Source organism: Parus major, chromosome Z (assembly GCF_001522545.3).
Source record: "Parus major isolate Abel chromosome Z, Parus_major1.1, whole genome shotgun sequence".
NCBI lineage: Eukaryota > Metazoa > Chordata > Aves > Passeriformes > Paridae > Parus > Parus major.
Window position 1 is genome coordinate 57,194,775 of NC_031799.1, and position 27,582 is coordinate 57,222,356.

The 27,582-nt window shown below is 36.3% G+C and overlaps 1 protein-coding gene and 1 long non-coding RNA gene across 3 annotated transcripts in view; one reads left to right on the forward strand and one right to left on the reverse strand.

Moving 5' to 3' along the window:
- Positions 1–67: 67 nt before the first annotated feature.
- Positions 68–25,228, forward strand: LOC107198222. Its single transcript, XR_004500489.1, has 4 exons — positions 68–108; positions 13,181–13,331; positions 21,948–22,055; positions 23,085–25,228. It is a non-coding gene; the product is annotated as an uncharacterized LOC107198222 (long non-coding RNA).
- The window catches only part of KCNN2 (potassium calcium-activated channel subfamily N member 2), a 69,681-nt gene continuing 46,574 nt past the window's right edge, over positions 4,476–27,582 (reverse strand). The window contains exons 5-9 of one of the 2 annotated variants that reach the window (XM_015615037.1): positions 14,789–14,899; positions 12,307–12,434; positions 9,827–9,835; positions 7,732–7,801; positions 4,476–5,979 (exon numbers count right to left, since the gene is read on the reverse strand). In XM_015615037.1, the coding sequence (XP_015470523.1) occupies positions 5,692–5,979; positions 7,732–7,801; positions 9,827–9,835; positions 12,307–12,434; positions 14,789–14,899 (606 nt within the window). In that variant the 3' untranslated portion in view covers positions 4,476–5,691. The remainder of the gene's footprint in view (positions 5,980–7,731; positions 7,802–9,826; positions 9,836–12,306; positions 12,435–14,788; positions 14,900–27,582) is intronic. The other variant, XM_015615038.1, reaches the window with a different exon arrangement.

A 27,582-nucleotide genomic window follows, 5' to 3' on the forward strand; every position in this document is an offset into this window, starting at 1 on the left:
CCCCGCCCGGCCGCATGGCCGGACAAAAAACCAAAAGCCCGAACCCCGCCAACCTTCAACCCCAAGAAAAAAAGAAGAACTCAGAGAGCTCTGGTTTTACACTTTAAGGTAAGGTTCACAAGTTGATCCCACTTTTCAATGGCCTAAACTGCTGTCAATTCTTGGAAATGACTGATAATTAGTCAGGAAGAAGAACTCCCATCAGCCATCAGCACTTCTAACTTCCCCTCTTTCCTCAGCTTTGCTTTAAAGGTAAAGCTACCCCATGACAAACGTTTAACTCCGTTATTATTCCTGGTAATGATGATGGTTGGTCATTTATCTGGACTGGAGAAGCTTTTTTGTTCAGAGACCTACTTTGCTGTAATCCACATAGGAGAATATGCATGTCCTCTTTAGACTCAAGGTACTTTGAAATTCAGGTTAAAAAGGGAACAGTAGGTCAGAATGGGCATAGTCTTAAAGCAGAAGCTTTTAATCTAAGTAAAAGCTTGTAGCTCGCTTCATGTATAATTGAAAACAGTATAGATTCTCCTAAATATTTGAAGATATTAATGGGTTTAAGTGAATCTGAATGAAAGGGAAGTCAGCACAAAGCTTCAGTTCTCCATCTGATTTTGTTGCCATGTTAGTTTGCAACAGTTAAAGAGTGTGGCTTATGTTTTTCTTTCACTGACACTGTGCTGTATACCCTTCCATGTGCAGAAAAGCTTTGCAATCCTGTGCAGGGGAATCTTCATATAAAAGCCTGAGAATTGTGTATCTAATAGATCTTCAGCAGTATCACTGTAACAAAGTCTAATACATGGCAGTATGGTGATGCTAATTCTGGTAACTGGCTCCATTTTAGGATGTCTACATACCCTAGCCCAGACCATGCTGCACCTGCTCCAACCATGTGCTGTACTGTCCAGCTGCAAGCAATTCTTGGCAGGGAATCGAGTGTCTACATTGGGCTTGATGCTGTGCTAAGCCATAAGTCTTGAGCAGAGTTGCAAAAATTAACACAATGCTCCTCTCCTACTTATTATGATCATCTTGCACACTGGGCTTCTCTTGAGAGACGGGACTTACTTGGTCAGTGCTGTGCTAACTCCCTCTATAGTGAGAGAAACCTGTTCTTTCTGGAGTGTACAAAATCCTGTGGTTTCTGGACCAAAGCTGATGTGCAATGAGGCACTTAAGCAAGTCAGAGCTAATCCTATGCACACCTGACTGCAAACCATCTTCTAAGTGTCTCTTTTTCTTTATTCTCTCAGTCATGGAGAGAGATTAAGATTTTACTGATACCCCTTAAAAGGTTCAGAATATAAAGGCTAATATACATTATAGCTTAGTTTTCTCTGAATTTGTGCCAACAGATATAGGACCACATTTGTAAGCCCTAATTGACAGATGGAGGTTAATTTTACTATGCTCATATAAGGTTCTGTGTACATAAATTTCCACACAAATAAATGGTTGGCTTTGGGTGCATGTAAGCTCCACCTCATAACTGTTCAGGTATGGAAGTGCTCTTCCCGGGCTAGGGCTGGCTCAGACCTGGGTAGCTAAGAGCGCTGGCTAAAATTTGTGTCCATTTCTACCTGAGCGTTTAGATATACTGATGCAGAGGTGGAATTCTGAAAATGACACACAGAAGTGTTTGTTCCTTCATACCTTCCCCTCTATTTCATTGCTTGTCAGCCCTTAATAATTATTTTGTCACCCCTTAATAATTATTAATAAAAGGGCAAAAAGAATTTAAGGACTTTGATTTAAAATAAAGAATGGATGTGAACAAGAAATTTGGAAGATGGAGAGAACACACTTATTAAGGTACACAAAAACCTTCTGTGTTAACCTGTGGACAAATGAGTAAGAATTTTTCATAACTAATAGTTAAGGAAAAAAAAAAATTCAAACAATTTTAATTTTTAGTATTTGTAAGGGTTACAGATTTTATTCTGAATTTTAGACACATTGAACACCTTTTATTCTTTTATGCTTAGATATGCTCTTAATGTGCATATCAATTTGAATGTTTACATATGATATGACATGGAAAGAGTCTTACAATTTGTAAAACAGTATGCTTATCACTTATCTTTGCTCTAATGATGACAGTGATTCCAACTCAGTCTGGGGAGCCGTAGTTTTGAAATAGCTCACAAGGTATGGACCTCCAGAAGGCATTTAGAGCTCCTAAGCTGATGCCAAACTTTCAGATAGTAAATCGTTCCATATTAGATACATCCTTATGGAGCAGCAGGAGGTAAAGAAAAGCTGAGTTGCACAAGTCTGTCTGGAAAGACGTGCAGGCTTAAAATACGTAATGATTTACAGAATCAAGAATTGCAGAGCATTTGCAAGCGTAAAACATATGAATCCATTATTCTGATTCTGCAAAAAACCTAAACGTAAGCAAAAAGTACTAGTTAAATCAATGCATTTAATTTTAAGCATAGTGAACAGGCCTATTTGTGATCTTACATTTCAGTCCTTCCGAGCAAGGTACCTTTGCTCAGTGTCTTGGCAACTAGACTCCCAAGAAACACAAATGGAATCAGTGTCTGGAATGTAGCGAAAAGGTTTAATAGCAACTGAAAGCAGAATTTTCCTACTGGTGAAACTAAGGCAAGAGGTGCATGAAGATTTACAATTGTAATATGGTAAATATGGTAAAGACTCCTTGTCATTTGTAAACAATGATTCCAAGAGAAGTCTACATTTAAATATACAGTTTCCACAATCTGTCATAACGATATGTTTTCCTTTTAGTGATCATATATGTTGACAATGATGGAGCTAAAGTTTTGGAACTAAAATATCATTTGTGGAATTCGTGGTACTACAAAAGTCAGACAAGGGAAGACTAAAAGGAGTTTAGTGTCTGGAGTAAGAAAATCAAACCAAGAGTGCTTTGTGCTCCCCTGAATAAAAGTTTATATCTGTCCTTTTATGTAATATATCCCCATGCAGCACCTTAGTGCTGAAATCAGATAGTACAAGAAAAAATCATATGTGCTGAAAATGCAGATAAAGAATCTGTAGTGAGCTTGAAGGTAAATTAAGATGTAGAACTGGAGTATTACATGGTGACATCATTTTTTTTTGTTTGTTTTAAAAAAAAGAAAGGAATCCAAAATAATTTGGCAGGTTGTTACAAAATGCTACTGATGGAAATAATCCTGATGCATCTCACCATTGCATAAAGCTGTGGCAATAATATTAAGTTCAGGCTTCTGAGTCCTACTGAGTAAAAGAAATGGAGAGGTCAAAGATTGACAGCTGCTCTTTCATATCAGAAATAGCCAGCTCAATACTTATAGCTGGATCTTAATTAAAATTGACATATTGACAAGAATTTTCAAAGTGGAGCTACAGATCTTTAAAAACCCAGTTGTGCAAAAAATGGGTGTTATACACATATTAAAAAGATGTAAACAATGAAAGAGCTAGTTCAAGCTGACAGGAGAAAAAGGAATGTATTCAAGCTACAGAAAGTGTATTTCACATTCAATGTCAAGAGAAGTATTCTAAACTAAATGCAAAAAAGGAGAAAAAAAAGAATTCTTAAACTTGACTATTAAATTCCAATATTACTAATCACTACTGGCCTTATGACCACTCACAATCTCATCTAGTTAAGGACTGCACTAGAAAAGTATTAGGACTTTATAATATCCATCTTTTCCTTTGGAAATTAACTCCATAAAAACAAATGCAGAACTGCAAATACATTGCATACTGCTTGTTATTTCCAGTCACAAAATACCACAGACTGTAAATAAGGCACGCCAAAGGCATGCAACTGTCCTGCTCCAGGGGGAAAAATACTGCAAAGTCACCATCTTTCTCAAGGACATAAAAAGTTGGAGAAATTCTTGACCTTCTAATATGCATGCAGTACCTCTGGATGTCACTTATACATTCATCATTTATACATTCGTAACACCAGAAAAGGAAGATCCTTTAATTTGAATAGGCCTGAAGTGTCTGCTGATTTTCAGATTATGTATTTGGTTTGGGGAATTCTGGTTGCTGGAAAGAACAGTTCTTCTGTCTTGCCCAGAAGGGCTCTGCCCTGACTTCTTGCATTACTCTTTCCTGCCTGTCCTTGCTGACCAGAAGTCACAGTGTTTCATGGAGCAATGTGCATTTCCTTCAACGAGCAAGTTGGTTACCTCTAGGCAGACATAGCATTAGAAACAGTCAGCCATGTCTACTTGTTTAGCTACAGATATCACCCTTGTCTGTAAACTGGGGGAGAGGCAGACTGGACTGGCATATTTCGTAAATAGCAAGTACTAAAAAATGTCTCATAAAGTCAAATAATTTCCTGTTTATAACTAGGAATTGTGAATGCAAGTTGCATGTACTGAACATTTAAACTTACCTAGTTTTGCTACTCCAGAGCATAAACCAGGAGAAATGTCAGTCAAAACCTTTTCACCAGTGCCTACTGGTGACTATGCTTTGTGATTTGTTTGTGGTTTTGGTTTTTTTTTTCTTTTTTTTTTTTTTTTTTTTTTTTTTCTTTAATAAAGTAGGAGACCTTATTTTTATGCATGAAAATAAAGTACTATAGATACCCTACTATTGTAACTCCAGTCTACAGCTGGCTTTTTACAGGAGATTTTGGAAATATTGCTAGTGTTTTGCTAAGCTTGACTGCATAGCAGGAACCATGGGGATTGCCCAAACATAACGTATACAGAACATTGTGCTGCCATCATATAACTGTGTACACTGTAAGTCTGTGTGTCAGTCATTCACTCCAGAAACACAAAGAAAGGAGTGGAGAAAGTAGCAACCTAAAACTTTCAAAACCCAAATAGCATTATTAGGAGACTTCTGGGTGAAAGTGGTGCTTTTGATCTGGACAAACTTACCTGGCATTCTTATGAGACTCTGAATAAGTAAACAGGACTTTGCCTGTGCTTTTTGCATGCCAGTAGCTTTATGAATAGTCAGTTTAAAAGATCATTGCCATGGGCATTGCATAAATAATTCTATATACATAAATACATATGTATATATATATTATCTATGTGTGTTTGTGTGTGTACCAATGCACGTTAAATAAAAGCCCTAACAATATTTTAAAAACCCACAGCTTACTCTGAGACTTATTTTCTAGGACATATTTTGAATTAATCACTTCAGAAATTAAAGCTGTCAGTGACCTTTTAAAATGACTATGCATATACAGCACACTGTTAGATTAATATTGGTTTTTTTCCCCCTCCACTGCAAGCAAAGTTTAGACAGCTTTCATACTGAGAAATAATTATTAAGCTTCAATTTAGTTTCTTAAAAGTTCGTAATTAGTTCTTTTGATTGTGATCTTTTTTTTGGTTGTTAGGTCAAAATAATCAGGTAACTATGTGCAGAAATTAACGTACTTGTTATATTAGATTATGTATTGTAGTAGTAAAGCTTGTTTGAAGTGCATGAATAAAAAGTGAAATTACAGGAAGAACAATCTAATATAGCAATACTAGGTGCATTCACTGTGCATCTGAGAGGAGGAGGGGGGAAAAAAGAAGAGTTTTCACTCATTTTGGCCTAAAATGTGTTCAGGTTTCCAGGATTCTGATATCAGAACCCAGATAACGCTGGCTAGAACCATAGGGCTTTACAATAAAAGCTAAAATATTGACCATATGATGGCAAAAAGTCTTTATTTTGCGGTTAACTTATTCTCTTCTAGCTACTCTCTGATGAAGTTGGTGGTGCTGTGGAGGATGATCTCCTTCTTCTTGACAAAGATCGTGATCGTTCAGCACTGTAGGCAACATGCTTATCGTAATTTTGTATCTGAGCCTCGAGGAATTCCCTCTGTTGCTGGCTGATTGTCTGGCTAATCAGCCCGGGAAGAGCTTGAATGCTACCAATTAAAGTTTCCAGTTTAGTTTCCAGAGTAACAATTCTCTTCTCAAAATCTTCACTTCGTTCATTTAAGTCAGAAATCATGTCATACATGATGTTTTGAGTCTGAAAGTAGAAGGATTTAAGTAAAGGTTTAGAGAGACCTTACAAGTATTGTAACAAGTACATTACAATTACAGTAGACTAAAATTTATATTAGATTTCTTGAGCAGAAATGTAATGCCTTTTAGTACCACTTTACACATCAAAGTCACAATCAATTAAAGACCAGACTTTTTTTTGAAATTTGGGTGCTTGGGGGTGCTCCAGGCTAACCTTTTTGAACAGTCAGTGTAAGCTACCAGGGAACTGAAGGCTGTACTTATGTACTCCATCCTTAACTGTTCTTGATTCTGGTTTTAAATATCTTCACTCTTCTAAGAAAAGCAGAAACATTGTTCTCTAGCTTGCTGCTTAAACTGAGTGGATTTTCTTGAATTGGCAGTAAGATGAGTTGAGTGGATTGTTTTTCTAAAGTAGTGCAAGGAGTAAAAACTGTAAAACAATTGCATGCTTTTCTACTTTTGCACTCTCCAATCTATCTGGCCTGTACAAAACACTGTTTAATTACAGCAAATATATAGAATATACTTTAAAATGACACAATACCCAGTAAAAATGAAATCTGAAACGTGTAATTTCATGGAGACTTAGAATTGGTTAAAAATAATTGCTGAATGTCTGCCTATTATAAACTGAGGCTTCAGATTATTTAAACTAGAGTTAAAACTGGATGTAATTTTTCTACTGTAGCCAGTAGAAAAACTGGCTGAAATTTATGAACCATCCAAAGGAAAGGAAAATTAATTGAATGACTGCCTGAACTGTAAACCACTTCAGTATCAGGTGTGTTATAAACCATTGCTCCGCCTCCTGTTTCACGATGCTAGCATAAGCCTTGAAAGTGAAGTAGTCTGCACAAAACAGTACATTAAAAGACCTTATTAGTTGCAGAAGCATTAGAGTGAATTGCATTTTCACCAGAAGTTACCAGGTGGTTCTGTGAAGCAAGAGGGGAATGAACAGTGTAGAGTTTAATGTTTGCTTTGATGCACTTGAAATTGAGGAGGATTTTGAGGTAAATGAAGAGGTGTACAAGAAACCCTTAGGAAGAGCCCATTAATGCTTCTACTGTAGCCTCAAATTAAGCTCACAGTAACTGTTAAGTATTATGATCTAATGAGAAATCCAAAATGCTACCAGTCAGACCTCTATCTTTCTAGTTATTATATATTTATGAAAAATTCTGGCAACAATAAGCAAGCAGCTCATAACTGAATAGCCTCAACTCAAATTGTTAAAAGAAGATTTTCAAAGCCTTATGATATACTGGTAAAGTAGGCAGCTATTATTCATTATAAAACTTAAATAAATGCAGCTCTAAATTGACTTGTCCAAAGTTACTGCTGCATAAGACAACAGGACCAGGAAAGCAGAACATCTAACTTCAGTCTAGACGCTATTTACTATGGTCCATCATGGCGCAATCACTATCACCACATGGAAAATCTTCTTACTACACAGCACTACACCACTACAGCCCACTCACAGTTCAGCATTTACCACGACCACCGCAGTCACCTCAGGAGCTCTCAGGATCAGCCTCTCAATTGTGAAGTCTTTTTCAAATGTACAGAAAAATAAATAAATATGGCACACTCAAACTTTCATCAGGATGTTTCCTTCAGTAGTTGCTACCACAAAACACAAACGTATTTTCATTTGCTACAAATAACAACCTTGTTAACAATATTTGCACATATAATGCATAACATTCTCACTTAAAAACTCCTGAAACAACAGTAAATGCCTACTAACCTTTGCCAGGTCCACCAAAGTGTTGGCTTGATCATTCAGTTTCCTTTGTTCCATTTTTACACTTCTTAATCTACAAAGTGGAATTTTAAGTCAGATTTTTTTTTTTTTTTGTATGACATCATACTAGGATTTCTAGAGAGCATGCACAAAACTTACGAGAGCAAATAACTGCATGGACAATGCCTTGACTACTTTGTGTAGAGTCAGAATCGGTCATGTGCCTGCTACAATGAGAAGCATGCTTCTTCAACACCGCAAAAAAGGAAAGAGCAGGGAAATGTGATGTCCTTGAGAATACCATTTGCCATGGTCAAAGTTGAATTCAAAAAGGAAGATAACAATTTATCCAGACTACATGAAAGAAAGCCAAAACATTCCCCAAAGCCTCAGTATCGTGACAAGTAGATATAGGAAGAAACATAGAACAACAGCTTTTTGTCATTATTGTTGTAGTAATCAAGAATCTTCCCATGCCTACATGACTAGATACAGGTATTAGCCCTGTTCTGTCGGAAATGGATTGGGTTAGCAGGTGTTGGAACCTGATGAACATACAGTGATAAGTGAGTTTCTCCTTACTTTAAAAAGAACTTCCATCTGTCCAGCAGCTAAATAACCAACATGCTTGCCAATACGTTTGGTTTTCTTAGATAATTTGTGTATCTAAATATGATTACATTTCAAATTTACATCATTCATTTTCAAAGCACTATTTAAACTACAGCATTGGAAAACTATGATAGGAACAGCAAGGGTACATGTTTTTCTTTGACAAATACCTATCTGCATTATTGTTGGTTATGCACATTTTTTGCAAGATGTATGACCCTTCTTATATATTCCCTGAGACAAACCCCATGTTTTCCAGATTAACTACTAGAGGAGTGGTTTGTAGATTTGACTTTCACAAAAAGACAATTTCTTCCTGAAGTATGATTCATTTGTTCAAAATCTCATAACAGATGCATACTTGGACTTTCAATGACTTTTCTGGCTGTTCTAGAGCAGGAAATGGGGTTTTGATACCAAGGTATCAATTTATAAACAATGTGTCATAAGATACTTCAGTCTACCAGAGTGCCACGGGCCAACCAAAATAACAATTTGGTTAGCTGTGCAATAGAATCAAGTTTGGCAGCATTTTGTGATAGGTGGGCTGCTAGTCCCCATTTCTCAGTGATGGTATTAGAAAGCCAGTTTAAAGAAAACCTTAACAAAGGTATTCCCAAACCAGAAAGTTTCTTTCATCTCTTTAGCTCACAAGCATTTCCTTTCATATCTAGGCTAACAGGTATGAGAAAGTAAGTTGTAGAGAGTGAAATGTCATTTAAAAATATCTTTAAAATTTAATTGGAAATAGCTCTGTTAAGGTAGAAATGAACTGATCATATAAAACTGGCATTTCAGGAGCTTGTTACTGAAATGTCATATGGTCTTCTTCCCCTGGAAGCCTCTTTCAGAACACAACATAAACGAAGACTGTAGGAGTGGTGTTTTCAGAAGCTACAAGGTGGAGTTTTTTTAAAGCAAAGAATATGAAGGAATCTCCAAGGTACAGAATTATATCATCACAGTGTCAGAACAGAATAATTATTCAAAGGAAATGATTTCACTGGAGAATGACAGCTCCAGTGTTTTGGTGACCACTCTCTCAAATAATTTGCAGAATTATGTGCTTTCTCCTTTTTTTTTAAGATTCATTGACTCATCTGTTTGACAATCAGTATTTTAAATTTAAAATTCCAGGAAGTTCATTATTATTGTAGTAGTACAAGTACCATTTGACACCAACATGATAATTCTTCACGGTAACCAACCCAACACCTACCACAGGCTGTAAGAATGTACAGATATGGCAAGTCTTTAGCTGCAGCAGCCGGATTTAAAGGAAACCAACAGACTTTCATAGTATAATTCATTAAGATAAAATTTGGATTTTATGAACTTCACTTATCACAAAAAAAGATCATGATTCTGGATCACGTTTCCATGGCAGCAATCAGACCACTGAAGTTCACAAATAAAAATTCTATATTCTGCATGCAGACAGTGGTAAATTCTGCAAGTTTAGAAAGGAACAGCTTATACAACTTACTTCCGAGCTCTATTTTCATTTTGTTGAAAAAAAGACAAAACAAAAGAAAACAAAGTGTAAAATATACTAAAACAACCAAATGGGCACAGTGGGCTCGATTCAGCAGGTAGAAACTCCTAAGGAGTTGCAACTTTTGATCAGTAGCTGCCTCAGAAGGAGTCTAACTCACTTGCATTTGTGATAAAGAATGTGCAATATCTTCAAGCCTTACCATTAACTATTCGCTGTAGATTCTCTTATTTATACAATACATAGCATGCCTTTATATGATTTCACCTTCATCTTCTCTAGTGTGCATGAGAAACAGAACACCCAGACCAGCTGAACACATTTTAGAGCTGCGACCATGACTGCTGTCATGATCTAGTCTGGTTTATTTTATAAAACTGGCCCTGAAATGCCACTCTTTTTATTTTTGTCTCCAATGAAATGGTTTGAAGGTGAAGGAGGGGGACCGAACAAAACTCGAGACTACGGAAAGGTATCCATAAGTCACTTGAGAAAAAGGGCAAAGATGCAAAGGGATGAAAAATTAATTTGCATCCATCAATTCAGCTACAGGAAGAAAGAAAAGTGGTAGTGCAATGTTTTCATCCATGGTGCATTCTTCAGTATATTGAAAGAATTATCATTTGTTTGTTTTCCTGAACACAAAAGTTTTGGACCTGCAGTGCAAAGTGGTAAAAGATAAAGAGAAATGATTAAGATAGCTGTGCAATCTAGATGACACAAATAGAAAAAAATTACTGATGCCACCTTCTTCACCCCACCTGATTAATTAATTTTTAAGAGAGGGGCAGAACACACTTTATATCCTGGAAAGTTCTTCTGAGCTCAAGTGATATAAAAAGCTGGAGATCGAGCCTGCTGTGCTTTTTAGATTCTTTTCTGAACATATGTGCTCATACACACACAGACACACGAACACACACACACAAAATAAATAGTAAAGTTAAAATGTTAATGTTAACCTTTACAATCAAGGATTCAAGTCCAGCAAGGATGCACATGACATGCCATCCTGTCCCCAGACCCCCTGCCACTCCCCTCCACCTCCCAATCCTTTAAGGTAAGCAGGATGGCCAAACTGCTATATAAAAATATACCTTTTATATACACATAAAAACACCTTAACTTCTGTTGTCTTTTTACTCCTCAAAGTGTTTCCACAATGACACAGTAACATTTTATCTTGAAAGTTTGCTAAGTGTAATACAGTAATCAAGGCTTACAGAATATTTCTTAGCTTAAGCTTAGCTACCTACTGCTTTAAAACATTGCTATGAGAGAGAGAATGATTGTTAGTCTAAATTTACTAATAGGAAATGAGTAAACCCAGCCTTTCCTTCCTGTCTCTCCTGCAAGACACTACATAGACATTCTTTTCATCATGGATGCTTCCCTCACATCTCTTCAGTGGTTGTCTCAGGTATAGACCTTCACTCAAAAGTTTTGAAACCATCAGTTTGAAATTAAACTTAATTTATCTACATTTTCCTTGTAACTCATGGGAACTATATTCATCAGCTGTACAAATGGCTCCCTCAGGATGGCTGGGGATAAGAAATAGAACAGACAAGAAGATCCTGACTATTCCTCAAAAGAATTCTGGTTCCTGAGGACAAAACTCTGGGGTTTTTCCTCCCATGGCATTCAAGGAATAGTAACCATTGTGCAATTCTGCTCATTTGGATGTGTTTTATGACAAATACATATTGTAAATTTTAGATAAACACTTGTAGTTTGGTAATACCATGGCACAGCTTAATCCTACTACCAGTTTTAGGTCTCAGGCTTGTTTTCGAACCATCAAGTAAAGGGGAAGAACTCACTTGAATAATGCCAGAGGTGTACAATGGACTCAACTATTGGCACACACTCCCATTTTCTAGAACAGATGGCAGGGGTCATAGCTGACATACCAACATTTGATCTTGTGCACTGAGAATATACAGTGGAAAGAGACAACTAAATGCTGGTGGGCCATGAAATGATATTTGATGAATATTCTTTTCATTAAACACTACATACATACTGTCTTCTGTCACATCATTCTGATTTTAAAATATTAAAGCATCTAATACAAAGAATTATTTTTTTTTAAATTTCCTTCTTCTATTGTAGCTTGCATCTTTCTACCTGGAAGCAAATGCATAAAAACAAAAGATAGTCTCAGTGGCAAAAAACAAAAAAAGTCTTAGACAATTCAAGAAGCGTGAGAAACTTCTGAAAAACATCAACCAGTTTATATGGAATAAACTGCTAGCATACCTTTTTATTTTACTGTAAACATGTAATACAGTAAAACCTTTGTCTTACTCTGAAAGAAAATCAACCTCCAGATTCTATCTTCTATGAAGGGAAGGGAATAGTGGGGGGAGACGAGGGAGGGGGCAGGATGGGACTAAGAGTGACTGAGAGAGAAGGAAACTAACAGCAAAAACACCTTGAGAGGAAAAACAAAGCAAAATAGTACTTACTGATGAATAGCTTGCAAGAATTTGCGTTGATGTTTCCTTACTTTTGCATGGTCAATTTTTTTAACCAGCTTTGTGTTTTTATAAATTAACCATGTTTCCCTGAGTACATTGGCCGCTGCATTTTTCACCTGTTTAATAAAAGAAAAACACCAGGCTGACAAAACTAGTATTATGTTATGTTTTCACTTTTCTGTTATTAACTATTCCTAAAGCTTTTGAAATGCTGTCTTAACTGTGGGAAGTGGGTACCTCATGAAGCTGCAGCACAGAGAAGATAGCAACAACAGGATTAAGGGGACTGCAGAGCAGTTTCCTTTTAACACAGATGTGATGTTTGGATCAAAACTTTCTGCATCCAGAATAATTTTTCCTCTTCAAAAAGTTGGAACTCTTTGGTGTTTATGGCAATATAAATTACAGTGAAAAAATACTAATGCATTATCTGTATGTTAATTAGGGGTATTCAATAGGACCATAACATTTCTTTCTTTCTTGTTCTATGGTTAGCATTACTAAGTTCTTTAAGCAATTTAAGTCTTTTAAACTTCCAGAGCTGTTTGAACACTTTTTCCCTTTAATTTTTTTTCTTTTTTTTTTTTTAATAACATTCTCCAAGAAGATGAAAAAAATATGTTGTCAATTAATGTGGGCAAAGTTCTATTTAAAAAGTACTTTGACTTTTTTTAAATGAGGCTTTACATAAAATGTGAAGTTAAAAGTACCTACAGTTCTCTTACTAAACCCTAAAAAATTTTCAAGAACGCTTAAAAACATATAAATAATTTGAATGCAATGTTGATTAATGGCTGAATGACTAGGTTACTTAGAAAGAAAAATTGTTGTAATTATTCATCTTTATTTTCTCTCCCTCCAGCTTTACATCATGCAGTGTCAGAGCTAAGTAAATGGCTAAGATTGTTGGAGATTGGATTGGCTAAGTGTTGGAGAACCTTGTCCTTTTTTCATTGAAAACACAGCCATGATTTAGCGACCTCCTCACAATCCCTAAGTAGCATTTCCACAAGGTATGACTATCTTCAGGCTGTGAGGAAAGCTCCTCAGCATCTGCAGGATTTGTGATTTGATTTGCATCTCGGATTTGTTTGCTTGATTCACTTTTCACGTGTTTTGAGTTTCAGGAGTCTGAAGCTATGAAAGCACCACGTGGATAAAATATTAGGCTAACATTGAGATTTATATGAAGAAAGGATGAACAAAATAAACTTCAAGAGGCATAAATAAAGACCAGACTCAAAATCTGGCCAATCTCTGAGGCACATTTTGGGCTCAGCTGTCAGATACCCCTAGAAAAGTACCTGCATTAGGAAGGGACAAATTGTTTTCTGTGGTCTAGTATCAACAAGACCTTAACTGACCACAATAGGAATGTAAATCAACAAGCTCAGAAAGATACCTTGTCAGACACCCTTTATACCTATATAAGAACTGTCTTCTCACTCATCTTTAGTCTTTCCTCATTGTGACTCCTTAGAGGAGATACAGGCTGTTAGTGGTGAGCAGCACAGAAATGAGAGCCAGCATAGCCAGGGCAGTGTTCTGAGAAACACAGCACGTGGGGGTAAGACAGGGCTCTCTGCAGCACAGGACCTGTGGCAGTTCAGACTGCACGGGCAGCCAGCCTCCTCCTGACCTGGAGCAGAACTACTGTCTCCATCTCGGGCACTGATATCCCTCTGCACCCTCAGTAAGGAGAAACTCTGCTGAGTTCCCATTGTGATTACAAGGACCTTCGTCTCCACATCGGTTCTTTCCAATAACAAAGACTAAACAAGTTGAGTGGACTGTACAGCTACTACTCATTTTCTTGTTCCCTCAACACTGACCTGTTTGTTTCTGCAAAGGATTTCTATTGCCTTGGTTGCTGCGTTTTCTTTAGTTTAAAGTATTTCTACAAATACCAATGATTTCGATTTTGTAAAAAAAAATAGTCTCTTCTAAAAATAATATCTACAAACATCTTTCAGGGTCCTTCAGTACTGTGTGCTGTTAAATAAAACATTGTGTATGAAAAGCAGTTGGAAAGACTGCCTCACTCACAAATCCTGAATATGTTGTTTACTTAAGAATATCTCTCATAGCTTGAAATTTTTGTTTTTATCTATCATTTAACCTATTTTAGCTACAAAAAGTTTTCATAACTTATACAAAAGCTTTTGGTTTAATACAATAGCCTAGTTTCACAGCATTTAACTGCTGTAAAACTAGACTATTAACTAATTAACACCAAATGCCTTCCAGTTACAAGGACCCTCTATACAATATTCAAATCTTTAAAGTTTGCTGACAACTTGCAGCTGCCCTCAATTTAGAGAACTCAAGGCATTAAATTTCTAATCTTGCAAAATAACACCCATGATAAAGTTCAACAAGGGTACCAAGCAGGAGACTACTTAAAAGCAAACGCAGAAGTAAATTAATATACAGTATTCCTTTTCAGATGTGAATATAAAGTGTGACTTACTCTTTTAGTTAGCTGGGTGTCCATCATGAAATTATGCACATGTTTTTCAGCTTTGGTAAGTTCTAACTTCCTTGCCACCACAGCTACCACCAGTGCAGTGCACCCAGCACCCTGAAAACAATAAAACAAACCCCCAAGATGTTACTACTGCATTTTGCTGAGTTTTTAGACGAAATTTCTCCTTTCCTGTAGAAGTATGGCAGGCATCAGGTGGTTCATCCCAGGTAAACACAGTGAACATGCTACAGCTATTTCATTTCAGAGTATTATGAAAAGTCATCATTTACGGGCTGGTAAACTGTCAAGGCACCAAAATAATTAGTGAATGGCATCATTTAAATATTATGCTCATTTTTTTCCTTCAGGTGTTGAAAATTTGAACACATACCATTTATAATGAATAAACAAAGGGGTTTATAAAAACAACTTTTTAAGCCAAGAATGTTAGTTACAGAGTACCCTGTTCGTAAAAATTTTCTCAAGGTTACAGAAATTGCTGAAGAAGAAATAAGATTGATTAGTATTTAGCACATGCACACAAAAAAGAAAAGTTTCTTAAGATTTTCTGTAGGGCCTAAAAATAATAGTAACATTAATATTTGTTCACTTTAGTATATTTACCTATTGTTCTGAATCTGTCAGTGATCTTTTCCTATATTATTTCTGCTTATCTTATTACCATATAAAATAGAACACATACACAGGACCATGCCTTCAAAACTTGGATGGAGAAAACACCAATTTTCCAATATCACAATATCTAATTTGTGCTGTAGATACGTAAGCACATGCATGTATATACATGAGCATGCAAGTGCACAACTGGCTAAGTCCAGAAGGTGCCTGCCTCTTGGGAATGACAGTGCCTTTATCAGCATCACAAATTTACATGTTTCTTTAAGGGGCAGGTGAAGCAGAAAGGAGGCTAAAATGAGACAGATAATAAGCAGAGTCAATTATACACATCTAGAGGTATAATTTCCTTTAAATTATTTATAAATTCTGCTACCTTAATACTTCGTTTTAACAAACAAATTTTTACAGGTCCTTTATAAAAAAGTATAAATATCTCATTAAATACATGAGGCTACGTTTAACTTGCAGGTTCATTCCAATGTAGTTCTTATGGCACTTGCGTCAGTTCCTCTCAAAAATAAAACAATCTCTCATTGTTTCTCATTGAAGCTTAATACATTTTCTTTCAGAGAGCTTTCTTCTATTAATTCTGTATTTCTTCCATAAATTTATTCTCTATGCCCTTTATCTGTAACTGCCTTACCCTCTCCAGAAAATTTAATAAAATTTTCAAAATACAAAATCCATCAATAAACACATAGAGACTGCAAAACAAATTAACTCACTGGAAACCCCTTTTCCACGTTTCCTTAAAAATCTGGATCTTGTCTCTCTGTGTACTTACTGAAGCACACAATGAATTCTGTGAAAGACTTCAATTAATAATTTCTCCATTTCCCTGGTAAATTGTTCCAAGAAACCCATCCAATTCCTCTCAAGCACCTCATTTTCTGCAATAAGTTCTCATCTTCCATCCTCAACAGTTCTCAGCATTCTTTCAGATGAGTCCCTCATAATTTTGCTGCATTTTCTGCTTCTTTCCTGTCCTCAATACGAAGCCTTTCCCATTCTCTATTCTTCTATTGTCCAGTCTTTGATGATGGAAGTTCATGGGAATTTTCTTGAAGTTTTGCTCTCGCCATGAATCAAAATGGTGCTAAAAGTTCTTATACTTTTCCAGACCCCATTAACAGTTAAAAAAGAAGAATACAGCCCACACAGCTTAAGGCTAAGCACTTCAGAAGCCCATGAGCCTTCTAAAAAGAGCACAAGGCAGAAGATGCTCTAACATGTCCTATCTCCCCAGAAAACAGAAAAAATGCTCTTTAGGTCTTCTTCCTGTCAAGGGAAATGCTAATATGCAGAAGACTTCTCTGTAGGCAAATAAATTACCCCATATAATAGCAAGGAAATGAAGATAAAAGCAGACACTTTTTGGTTCAGTATGTCAGGAAAACCAGAGCCAGATGTTGATTTAATGACATAACCGGAGTTCTGCCTGCTCACAGCAAGAAATCTAGGATGGAAATGAGCTTATTAATATAGACCCCACTGGCACAAAACACCTGTTTAAGCCAATTTACTGGGGGAGAGAAATACTAGAAGCTCTTTCCCAATACCCCTCAAAAAGGCTAGAGGAATGGTGGCAGTGAAAAGAGTTTGGTCTGAGGCAAAATCATTCCAGCTTTGTGATTAAGTCCTTTGCTTTTTCCATGTGGCACATCAGCGGTAAGGGCCAAATGCTGTCATAAGAGGGAGTTTAATGTCTCATATAAAATATACTGCCTGCAGCATTGCAATACTGTCACTGGCAAGCTGTGACAACCACCTCTATGGTGTGTATGTACAGCTATCCTCCTCATCTCCCGAACAGCTTATTGTGATGGAAAGGTACTCTAGATCCAGTTTAAACCTCTTGGTTTTGTGGTATATGATGGGATCTCAGGACATGAACATCAGCTCTTTTAGTATTTCTACAGAAGTAGGAAGTATTATACTACCTGCATGTTTACATTTCACACTACTATGAAGGGGAAAAAAAAAATCGCTCATAGCAGCTTAAGACATAGACTAAAATTCCACTTAAACTATAAGAAACAAATTAATATTTTATGTTGTAGCAACCTGTAGTATTACATGGCTCCCCTAGAGAGCTCAACATCCTTAAAAGTACTAATAAAGTGAGACTGATTCAAAATTACAGAAATTAAATGGAAGCAATATAGTTACTTAAAAAAATGGTGGTGTTGTGTCTCTGATGCTTGCCATGTCATCATCAAATATGCTGATTCACAGAAAAATCAGTAGGTCAGCTTATATTCCCAGTTTGTTATACCAATACTACGTAATGCATCAGCTACTTGCTTATTAAAATTACCCAAACTAAGTAAAAGTACTAATAATTATTTCAACTGCAGGAGGCGTTTTCTGGAGAATAAAATTCTACCAAGTCTTATGTTTGATTACTGCATTTTGTAACTTTCAACATCATTATTTTTATCTAGTTTTGAAGTAAATAATAAATCATTGCTCCAAGCTCTTGTTCAGGAGAATTATATGTAAGATGAAGAAAATGAAAAAGGCAGGAATTTTCAGGTAACAAAGCACATATCAATTCTATCTGGAATTCACACTCCTTAATCAGCTGCCTGGCCATCTCCTGCATTACAGAGCTCTTGCAGTGTGTTTTGGCTTGCTAAGCAGCCTGATTTTAAGGGCACTTAGGACAGAAATTATTACAACACATGCAGTGTAAGCAAATTGATAAGCCAAGGCTAAGGTCTGACTACATTGTTCATTTGCTCCACTTAGTGGAAACAGGTAATAACAGAATTAATCATCCATTAATTTGATGGTGTTCAAGTACACTATGATCAAGCATTTGCCAGCAACCACCCATTTTAAAAGCTGATGTACCTGAATTCTTCTCTTTTCCTGAAACCATGTACAAGCTCAATGAATGAAATTATCTAGTAAAGCATGAGAAGCCCCTAAAGATCACAGATTTAAGAACAGGCAAGATTAGGTGATGAGCTGAGCAATGCCTATTTCCTGTTTGCAAGGATCAGAAGATGAATTTCATCCAGAATGCACAGTATTTCTTGCTTGATATGAAGTGTAGCATATTAGCCTACAGTAAAAGTAAGAAGTCTGAAAATAAACATATCCACAGTCTTTCAGCTGAGCAAATCAACAAACTCTGGACTTCACAGTGGCATCAGATCTCTGATGCTGATGTAGAATTAGCATTTATGAGCAGTACAACCTTTAGCATTAGGCTCACAACCATTTACACAGGACAGAACTCACTTTGATTGACAATCTATTTAGCTGTTATCCCTTATGTAAACAATTTGATGTGACTGCAAGCAACTTAAGGACATTCTTTGTATCTTTAATTCTAAATATGCTGTTCCTGTTAAGGACAAAGAACGACACCTAAAGTTCAAATGCTCGGGCAGGCACACAACAGTCTGTGAAAGCCATTCTCCTCTCTAGTCCTCTTTGATGCCTAGAAAGTGAGTTTCTTTGATAGAAATGTAAGTGGAAGTGTATGTTGGCATTTTACTCATATATGGTTAGGCAGTTGTTAAACACTAGTAGGATTATCATTTTCTCTGTTACATAAGCCTAAATGATGATTGATACTCCTTAAAAAAGTTGAATGGAAGGATGGATTAAATTCAGGAGGGGAAAAATTATGTCATCAGGCATTGATGTCAAGCCTGTGCTATTTGAAAAGGGAAAAAGAAGAAAGATGAAATTAAGTGTATTTTAAATTATACTTTAAATTTAGCAACTGAACAAAATTTTTAAACATGACCCTCAGAAAAAAGAATGACTATTACTTCGTGATGTCTTTGACTTTACTTTCAGGTATCAAAAATTGCAACTTTCCCTATCTTCTGCAAAGTCCCTCCTCTTGGCACTTAGTTCTGAATTATTGCAAGCCTCCTTTCAGCTGCTTTAACAAAGCAAACTATGTCTTAGACACCTCAGAGACTGCTGCAAAGGTTATTTTCTTTGCCTGTCATTCTTAGAATGTTATTCTGCTCTGTGTTGATGTAATCCCTTCTCTATAGCATCATATACAGAACATTTGCCCTCAGTCGCAATATTTTGTGACTCCTCATGGATTTCAGCTCCAATAAGCTCTTTCAGACAAGATCCTTTGCATCATCTATTTACTTAGTAAAAGCTCCCTAGAAACATATAAATCTAATATATAGTTTTATTTTAAAACTTTCTCCTTCTTTGTTTAGGCTTTTACTTACTACAAAGCCTAGCAAAACCAGTGAAGGTACGACAGACTCTGGTAAGCCAAGATCACTTGTTCTGATCCTACATAATTCCTCCTTGTTTTCCATTCTAATTGCTCTATGGGAATGGAAAACTCTTCAGTAATTTAGACTATATATTTCTATTTTCTTTATACAGTACTGGTATCAACAGGATCAGGAGTCCTGAAGGGCTACAGGAATATACATCAAAATTAATAAAGGTGGTAGGTCTGTATTACCCAGTTTTAGTGTGCATATCATATCAGACCTGACTTTGCCTTTTTCTTTCTGGTCAAAGTTATTCATCAATATACTCACTACATACCAGCTGAGATGCCTTTTGCAGTACAATCACAATCCTCTGTCCTCTTCGCTTATGCAATCCAAACTGAGCTTTCTGCTGGTATCAGCAGAATCACCATAGCAAAGCTGACTAACCAAAAGTTACTACAGAGAGTTTTACATTAGAGTAAACTACAGCTGACACAGCCATGGCAGCTGCAGGGAAAAAGCTGGTGTTTTCCACAGCACACAATGAAAATGTGGCTATGGAATCTGGATCAAGACCATGCCTTCACTACTGCTCACGGGTGCTAAGACTGAAGGTTCACAGCACTGCAAACAGTGATTGCCAAACTGAAGGGCTCAGACTTTAAGTGCAATCCAGCATGCACATCTAACGTTCTCATCCAAGACCCAGTTTTACTGATAGCCAGAGAAATGCTTTCAAATCCTCAACCAAGGGTTTATCTAAGGCAAATAAAGCCTGGCTCTGGCTGCTTTTTTTTTTCCAGTTAGAACTGAAAGCAGCATTTGGTCATTAGAGAAACCCTGTAGTCCTCTAAGTAGATGCCTCTGGCATTGTCACTTGGTCCTTTTTTTTTGATAAGGTTTTCAAATACCTTTACAAGACAACAGTGAATTGAGTTGCTCCTGCAACCACCCAGAAGGTGTTACTGGTGAGAAGGGAAGCAACACTATGTATCAATGTCTCTGTTGAAAGTCACCTGGCATCTCTGGTTTACTGGACTGAAAGTGAAGTGCCATCTTTAGTGGTGTAGATGTCACAAAAATGTCCTGCTATACTTGCCTGTAGCTGAAAGGAGGCAGTTGCCACATTTCTCGCTCACTTCCCTTGGGATCCACTGAGGGAGAGAGAAGGTGCGCTTTGCAGACATATGGTTCTGGTGGGAAATTTAGCTCTGCACCAGAAAAGGCACAACATTCCTCCTGCTGCTCTGCATAAAATGAAAATCCTGTAAGAATTTAAACAGGAATTTTGTTCATTTGGCTGTCTCAAAGGTGGACATACATGACCACCAGGGAAAGGGGAAAAAAATTTTAAAAAAATGTTGCTCGAAGTGAAAAAAAAAAATCTCCAAAACAAGACAGAAAGAGGCTAGGGAAATGATGCTGTATAAATGTGGGTTTGCATTTGTCACTGTTTACAGGGAGAGATGCATAACCTTGAAAGACTGAAATTAAATAAGATGAGTAACAGGACAACAACTGTGGTATCTCAGCCAAAAGGGTGATCTAAAATAGCTTTGTATTATTCATACTTTCATGTATTCAATATTTGCCTGTCTACTATTGTCTTCATTGGAGTTTGTCTGCATCACATCTAGAATTTTACTGCAACATTTAAACTTCTGACATATATAAGAGCAGATGAGCAGGTTTGTTTGCTTTTAATTAGCCCATAATGTTTTTAGCAATGTTGCAAAAAAAATTATGAAGGCCATTAAATGCTATATATAAATGTGAAATTGATTAAATACTGTCACACGTAAGAATCAGTAGTCCTAAGTGAGGGTGAGGTAAATTTCTTGAGAAATGAAAGCTGGGTACTAGGAGAGACACCTGGGAAAGCACAGGGCATAATGATTTATTACATGAAGACAATGTCTCTTCTACAGGGAAACCTATAAAAGACTGTAGTGTTAACTGAGAAAAGCCTGACAATTGAATATGCCCTGGTGACTGGGTTTCTGGAAAACCTTTAGTAGTCATAACAGCTAAAACAACCCCGGACAGTTTATCCCAAAATGCATAGAAAACTTTTTGCTGGACAAGGTTTGAAGTCCAATTTCATTAAATGAGCAAGCTTAACAGCCTATAAGGCTGATGGGAAATATCACTTTAATAATTCAGGATGAAAGCTACCAGTGATGTTCTTGTTCTTCACCTGTGTTGTAAATACAAACGTTTCATGAGAATATGTGTAAAAGTATGTGAAAACTGCTGTATTAGCAGTATTCTGTAAGGTTATTGAAATTACAAATGAAATTACATTTTCTCAGAACAAAGAAGTTTTGCTGCAGCAGTCATCATCTCCAGTCACACCTACGTAAACAACGACAGCATGAGACAACGGCTTTGAATTTACTGAAATGCATCCATAACTAGATGTAAGTGGGAAACAGTTACTGTGTCCTCTGACACTTCAAACCTGCACTACTAGTACAAACTAAAGACCTTCTGAAGAAACTTTTTTCTCTTAATTTTTCTAGTTTTGAAAATGGAGTTAGTCACATAGAGTCAAACATCTGCCATTCTCATACCTTTCAGACTGGTGTCCTCTCAAGCATTACTTAAGGGATCATGTTTTGAAGCTTCTCAATTTGTTTTCGATAATTTAGGACTCTTTACTTCAGCTACAAATTTTGTTCCAACAAGCCACAGACATAAAATAATCCCAAACTGCCTTTATTCCCTACAGAAGTTTCCCTTTTTGCAATTTGTTGTGTTGCAACAACAATAGTAGAGGAGCTGGAAAATTTCACAGCGGCCCAACTTTTAAAAGCTTTGTCCCTAAGAATGCAGGCATCATTAACTGTCTTCTCCATATGAAATTTCTGCTCAATACATTGTCTACTTAGGTTGTATTATGCTAGAAGGAACAAACATGATCTTTTCTAAATCCTGACATCACTTATGTTTATTACTGAATTATCAGAATCAACTGAATGATATTCTAGCATATATCTGAGACATGGACACGAGATTATATCAATTCACACGAAAAGCTTTTCATATTTTCTGTACTCCCAGAGAAGTAAAAACTGAGTAGTGTTCTAGATGTTTGAAATATACTCTTACCCATGGAACTATTGACCACAGTGCTCTAAATAGACTTGATTGTACCTTTTCAGATTTTAGAGTGTAATTCAAAGTACATTTCTGTATTTTATAAATGGTTATGTTTCTCCGACACACTACACAATTAAACAGAAGTTTTTATAAAATCACACAATGTTTTAGACATTATTATGCACAATAATTTGTTTTATCTTTTTTGTATTATCCATATGAATTATCCATTATTTATGTATTATCCATATGTATTATCCATTATTTATGTATTATCCATTAAGTTCTATAAAATAATTTTCATATTTGATTAAATCTGATGTTTACCTTATTTTTCTCTTTTTCAGGATTCATCCCCGAAGACATGCAGACAATGTTAATTATGCAGTTAGAATCTACTTGTTCTTCACCTCTTTTTCTTACAATCTAGCAACTATTAAATTTCAAAAATAATACAGTTCGGATTTTGATACCAACAAAAAATAAGACAGTTAGAAACTGCCACTCTAAGTGCCATGTTCCTCTTTTAGTCAGTTCTCTGTATTTGTTGGTTAAGTCCAGGCTGCCTACAATTATCATTTCCACAAACATCACAATTAAGCCTCAGATGAAGAGTCCTTTGTTCTTACAACAGAAACACCACATCCTCACCACTTTGTTAGTGATTCATAGGAAAGAAACTGTGATTGTTTAGAAAAAAATGCAGACATCCAAAGGACATTAAAACCTTCAGCATGAGAAGATTTAAAAGATCTTATTAATTTTTGATTCACCATTGGAACTAATAAAAACTATTGTCCCTAAAGCCAGATTGTACACAACGACTGCACTGCAACCACTCTAATAAGAATACTTCACCTCCATGAGCAGTCTTCAAATACCATAGCTAAAAGATGCCACTTAAAATTTTTTGTAAGGAAGAACTCTAATCTTGTCCACAGCTATTGTATACATTTAAGAAACTTACCATATTTATTTGTTTTTTTTCAAAGGCCTACCAATCTCTTTGAGATTCAACAAGAGAAGCAATTATAATGTAATTTCCACATTAGCAAGGCAGACACTTTGAAATAACATCTATTTCATTTAAAGCAAACTTCATCAAGCTATACACAACCAACTGCATCCTGTGACAGGACAATTGCAATTCATCCATTTTATTTGTAGCAACGTAGGTTTGGCCAACATGTCTGCTTCTAATTGTTGGTGGGTGGCTTTGCAGGAAGATTCTGCATCATAAACTTTGCATCATACAAAAAATGTACCACCTCACTACATAACACTGGATCTAAAAGGAAAAATGTCCTTAAAACTTGTAACAGGTCCTTGAATTTGCAGTCAGAAGAATTGATGGCCATTTTTTATCTTGTGTAACTGCAAAAGCATTCAAAGGTTTGAAAAAAGTCCATAGTTATGCACCTTTCCCCACCTTCTCACACTGCTTCTTATCAACTTCTACTCACCTTTAAATTTTTGCTAACTACAGTATTCTCCTCACAAAGCAAGGAAAATTTTGCAAACCACTCCAAGGCCCTAGCTACAAAAAGTCATTAAGAAAGAGGAAGCACCACCTACACAAGCAGTTCTGCTTAGAAACCATACAAGGAAAGGGTTCCACCTGTAGCTGAGGTCACCTTGCTGATGAGCATCTGAGAGATCTGCTTGGGTGGGCATCCTCAGTAGGCAGAAAACACATGCAAATACAGTACACCAACAAGCTGCATGGCATGGTGAAGCTGCCATAGGTCTCCCTATTTCCTCTCCATCCTGTTCTGAGAATGGCAGCTGTACGTGTATCCATCCATCACACTCTTGCAGACCTACCTAAGGTATACAGGGGGCACAGGATATGTTTGCTATTGATTTACAGTCCACTTGGACCACAGTCTACTACTGCTGCCTAGTAAAGTCTCATTGGAAAAATGACACTTAAAGATCGCTAATTGAGTTGAAGCATCCAGTTCAGTTTCACTTGCTTGACTTTAAAACATCTCTGCACTGATCCCTCTTTTAGCACGCTGTATTTTTATGAAAGTTTCATATGTTTAAGTGCATTACAAGATCAAAATGTAAATTGTTCAAATTTTTCATTGTTTGCCTTTTTTGTTCAGGTTTTTTTGGGGGAATTTTTTTTTGTTTTTTAGTTTCTTTTTCTCAATTTCTCTAACACATTTATCAAATGTCTTTTCTATCTCACTCCCAACAATTCTCAAGGCATTTTTCCTCTTGTTATAACCTGAACATGTGTAAAGATTTTCCCATCTCCCACCAGTGTGCATCTGTAGAGTTTAAAAGATGTCACTTGACACCAGTGACCAAGGCAGCATTTGTTCCAATTTCAATCACCACCACAACTCGGTGCCACCCCCAGACTGCACAAAGTCCACTCCCCAGGCTGGAGTACAAGGCAGAGTTCAGCCTGAGCACTCCCATTTCCACTGCAGTTCCTGAGGCAGAAGTGGGAGAATAAACAGGCACCAGGGCTCTTCCTTCATAGGGATCAAGACACAAAAAGAGGTTACCTTGGGCCACCAGTTCCACAAAGCCAATAAACATACACCCTTCAGTGGTTTATGTAACTACTCTTGTATTCACAGGTATTTCTATTTATTCCCCCTTCCATCCTTTTTAATATGGACCCTACCCAAAAGTGAACACTCAGTGGCATTCGGCATTGATCACACTAATCCAATGCATTTGCTGCTTCAGATGATAGAGAATTACACTTTACCTGTTAAAATTAAATAATACACTTTTATTTTACTACATCCATTCAACAATTACCCTTTTGTGTCTTTTAATTAGATCATCAATTGCTCCCATTGAAAAAAAAATCACTCGGTCTGTTCTTTTAGGATTTTATATTTTCCACAACAAACATTAATTAGTTACTGTACAAATTTCAGAAGAGTAACTGATTTTAAAGAATGATATTCAAGACCTGTAAGCTTTTTGGTATTGCAGGTTAGGCTAGAACAGAGTTCATTATTATATTTACTGTGCCACACTTCATAAGTCTCAGGTCCTTTATAAAAACGAAACAAAACAAAACACAAGCCCCAAAAAACCCAGATTAATTCCAACATCTGACTTTTTCTCATTACTCCATGTTGTTTTTTTTCTCAAAGATTACTTTGATGCAATTAATGGTGAGGCTTTCACTACTGTTTTACCTATCATAACACAGCAACTACCTGGCTTGTTTTTTTGTTAAGAATGCTTTCTGTCTCTGAAGATGTTTACCCCAAATTCATTATCATGACATCCTGATTGGAGCTTTTGTTCTTCCAGAGCAACTACAGAACTTATAATCACTAAAAAAAAACCCAATCAGAGACATGAAGGTGTCATCCATATATTTTACAAGGCTACTAGTTGTAAAAAAGAGATGCCAATGTATGAAAATGGTAAGCATAAATCCACACTTGAGTTTTTCACAGAAGCAGTGGAAGTCGCTTTATACGAGGGTTCTGTCCTCATTCTGCAATCCCTGCACTTCAAGGTGACAACACTGCTTCTCCATCCCTTTTCTTAGTGAATTTATGACTACATTTCATTCTCTCCGGCATCACTATCCAACACAGAAAAAAGTAAAGGCAAACACCCCAGAAGATGGCAGATTTGAGCTCAGCCAACAGCTTTTAAAAAAGCTCTCTGAGCCATTCCTCTGCTTTTAGCCTGTACCTTTCAACTCCACTGCAAACCCTGTATTTAAGGAGATATACATTTCCCACATTTGCAAAATATACTGGAAGTCTTTATCAATCTGTATCAATAAAGGTCCATAAACTGAAACCTATCAGGTTTCTTTAGAATTATTTTTTTTAAGCATTTAAAAAAAATCCTAAAACATTAAAAAAAAACCTCAACCTTTTATACTCCCTGGACATAAAATATACACTTAGTATAAATATTCTATCAACCTGTCTGCTCAAAAGGGGCAATGCTTTGATACCATTTGGTTTCAGCTGTAATCCCAATAAAGCTGTTTTAACAGAGACAGATATTGGAACTGCATTACTTATAATCAATGGCAGAAATTCAGAAGCAATTTTGTATTGTATTGTTGCATACAGTACATATATGACAATCATTCAGCCATTCTCATTCACAGGGACATTTACACAGAAGCTGATACAAATAAGAGAGGCAGAGTCCAGAACTTGTTTACATGTAACTTACTGCAGATATGCGTAAATTTTCCCAGCATTACATTGCCTTACTCCCTGCCCAACTTTGGCCAAATAGTTCAGTACAAAAAATGAAAACTAGACGTCAAATACACTTAATAAATATATATTGAGCATGCATGACCTAACAATTGCTGCATTGTACCAATGGTAGCAAAAGCTCTTACTATGCAAATTGCACAACGTAATTCCACTTAAGGCAATGGACTGCTATGAATAATATGTTATTAGACTTGTAAGAAACAGAGTAGAAAATTATGATCAAACAAAAGCCTTTTAAGAGTTTAGCCACCATTATGTCTCTTTGTGATTAATTTTAAGAAACAAAAGTCAGAACTGAAGATCCATTATTAGCACTGGTCCAATTACAGATGCCCAAATATGATCAAGATGATATGCTATCTTAACATGTAATGAAAGACTTCAATGAGATTTCTGAAGCTATGAATTACGTCAGGGTGCAATTTGTTTCTCTGTATTTCATTACACTGCTACTAAATTTTTGCCTAAAGAAGAAAAGTCCATTTCATTACCAGGAATGAATGACCATGGGAATGGTCTGATTAAGTATACACTATACAAGACAGCAGATAAATATTTATTTATGACTAGCAAAAGTTTTGGGCTTAATTTCAAATTAATTAACAGCAAATGT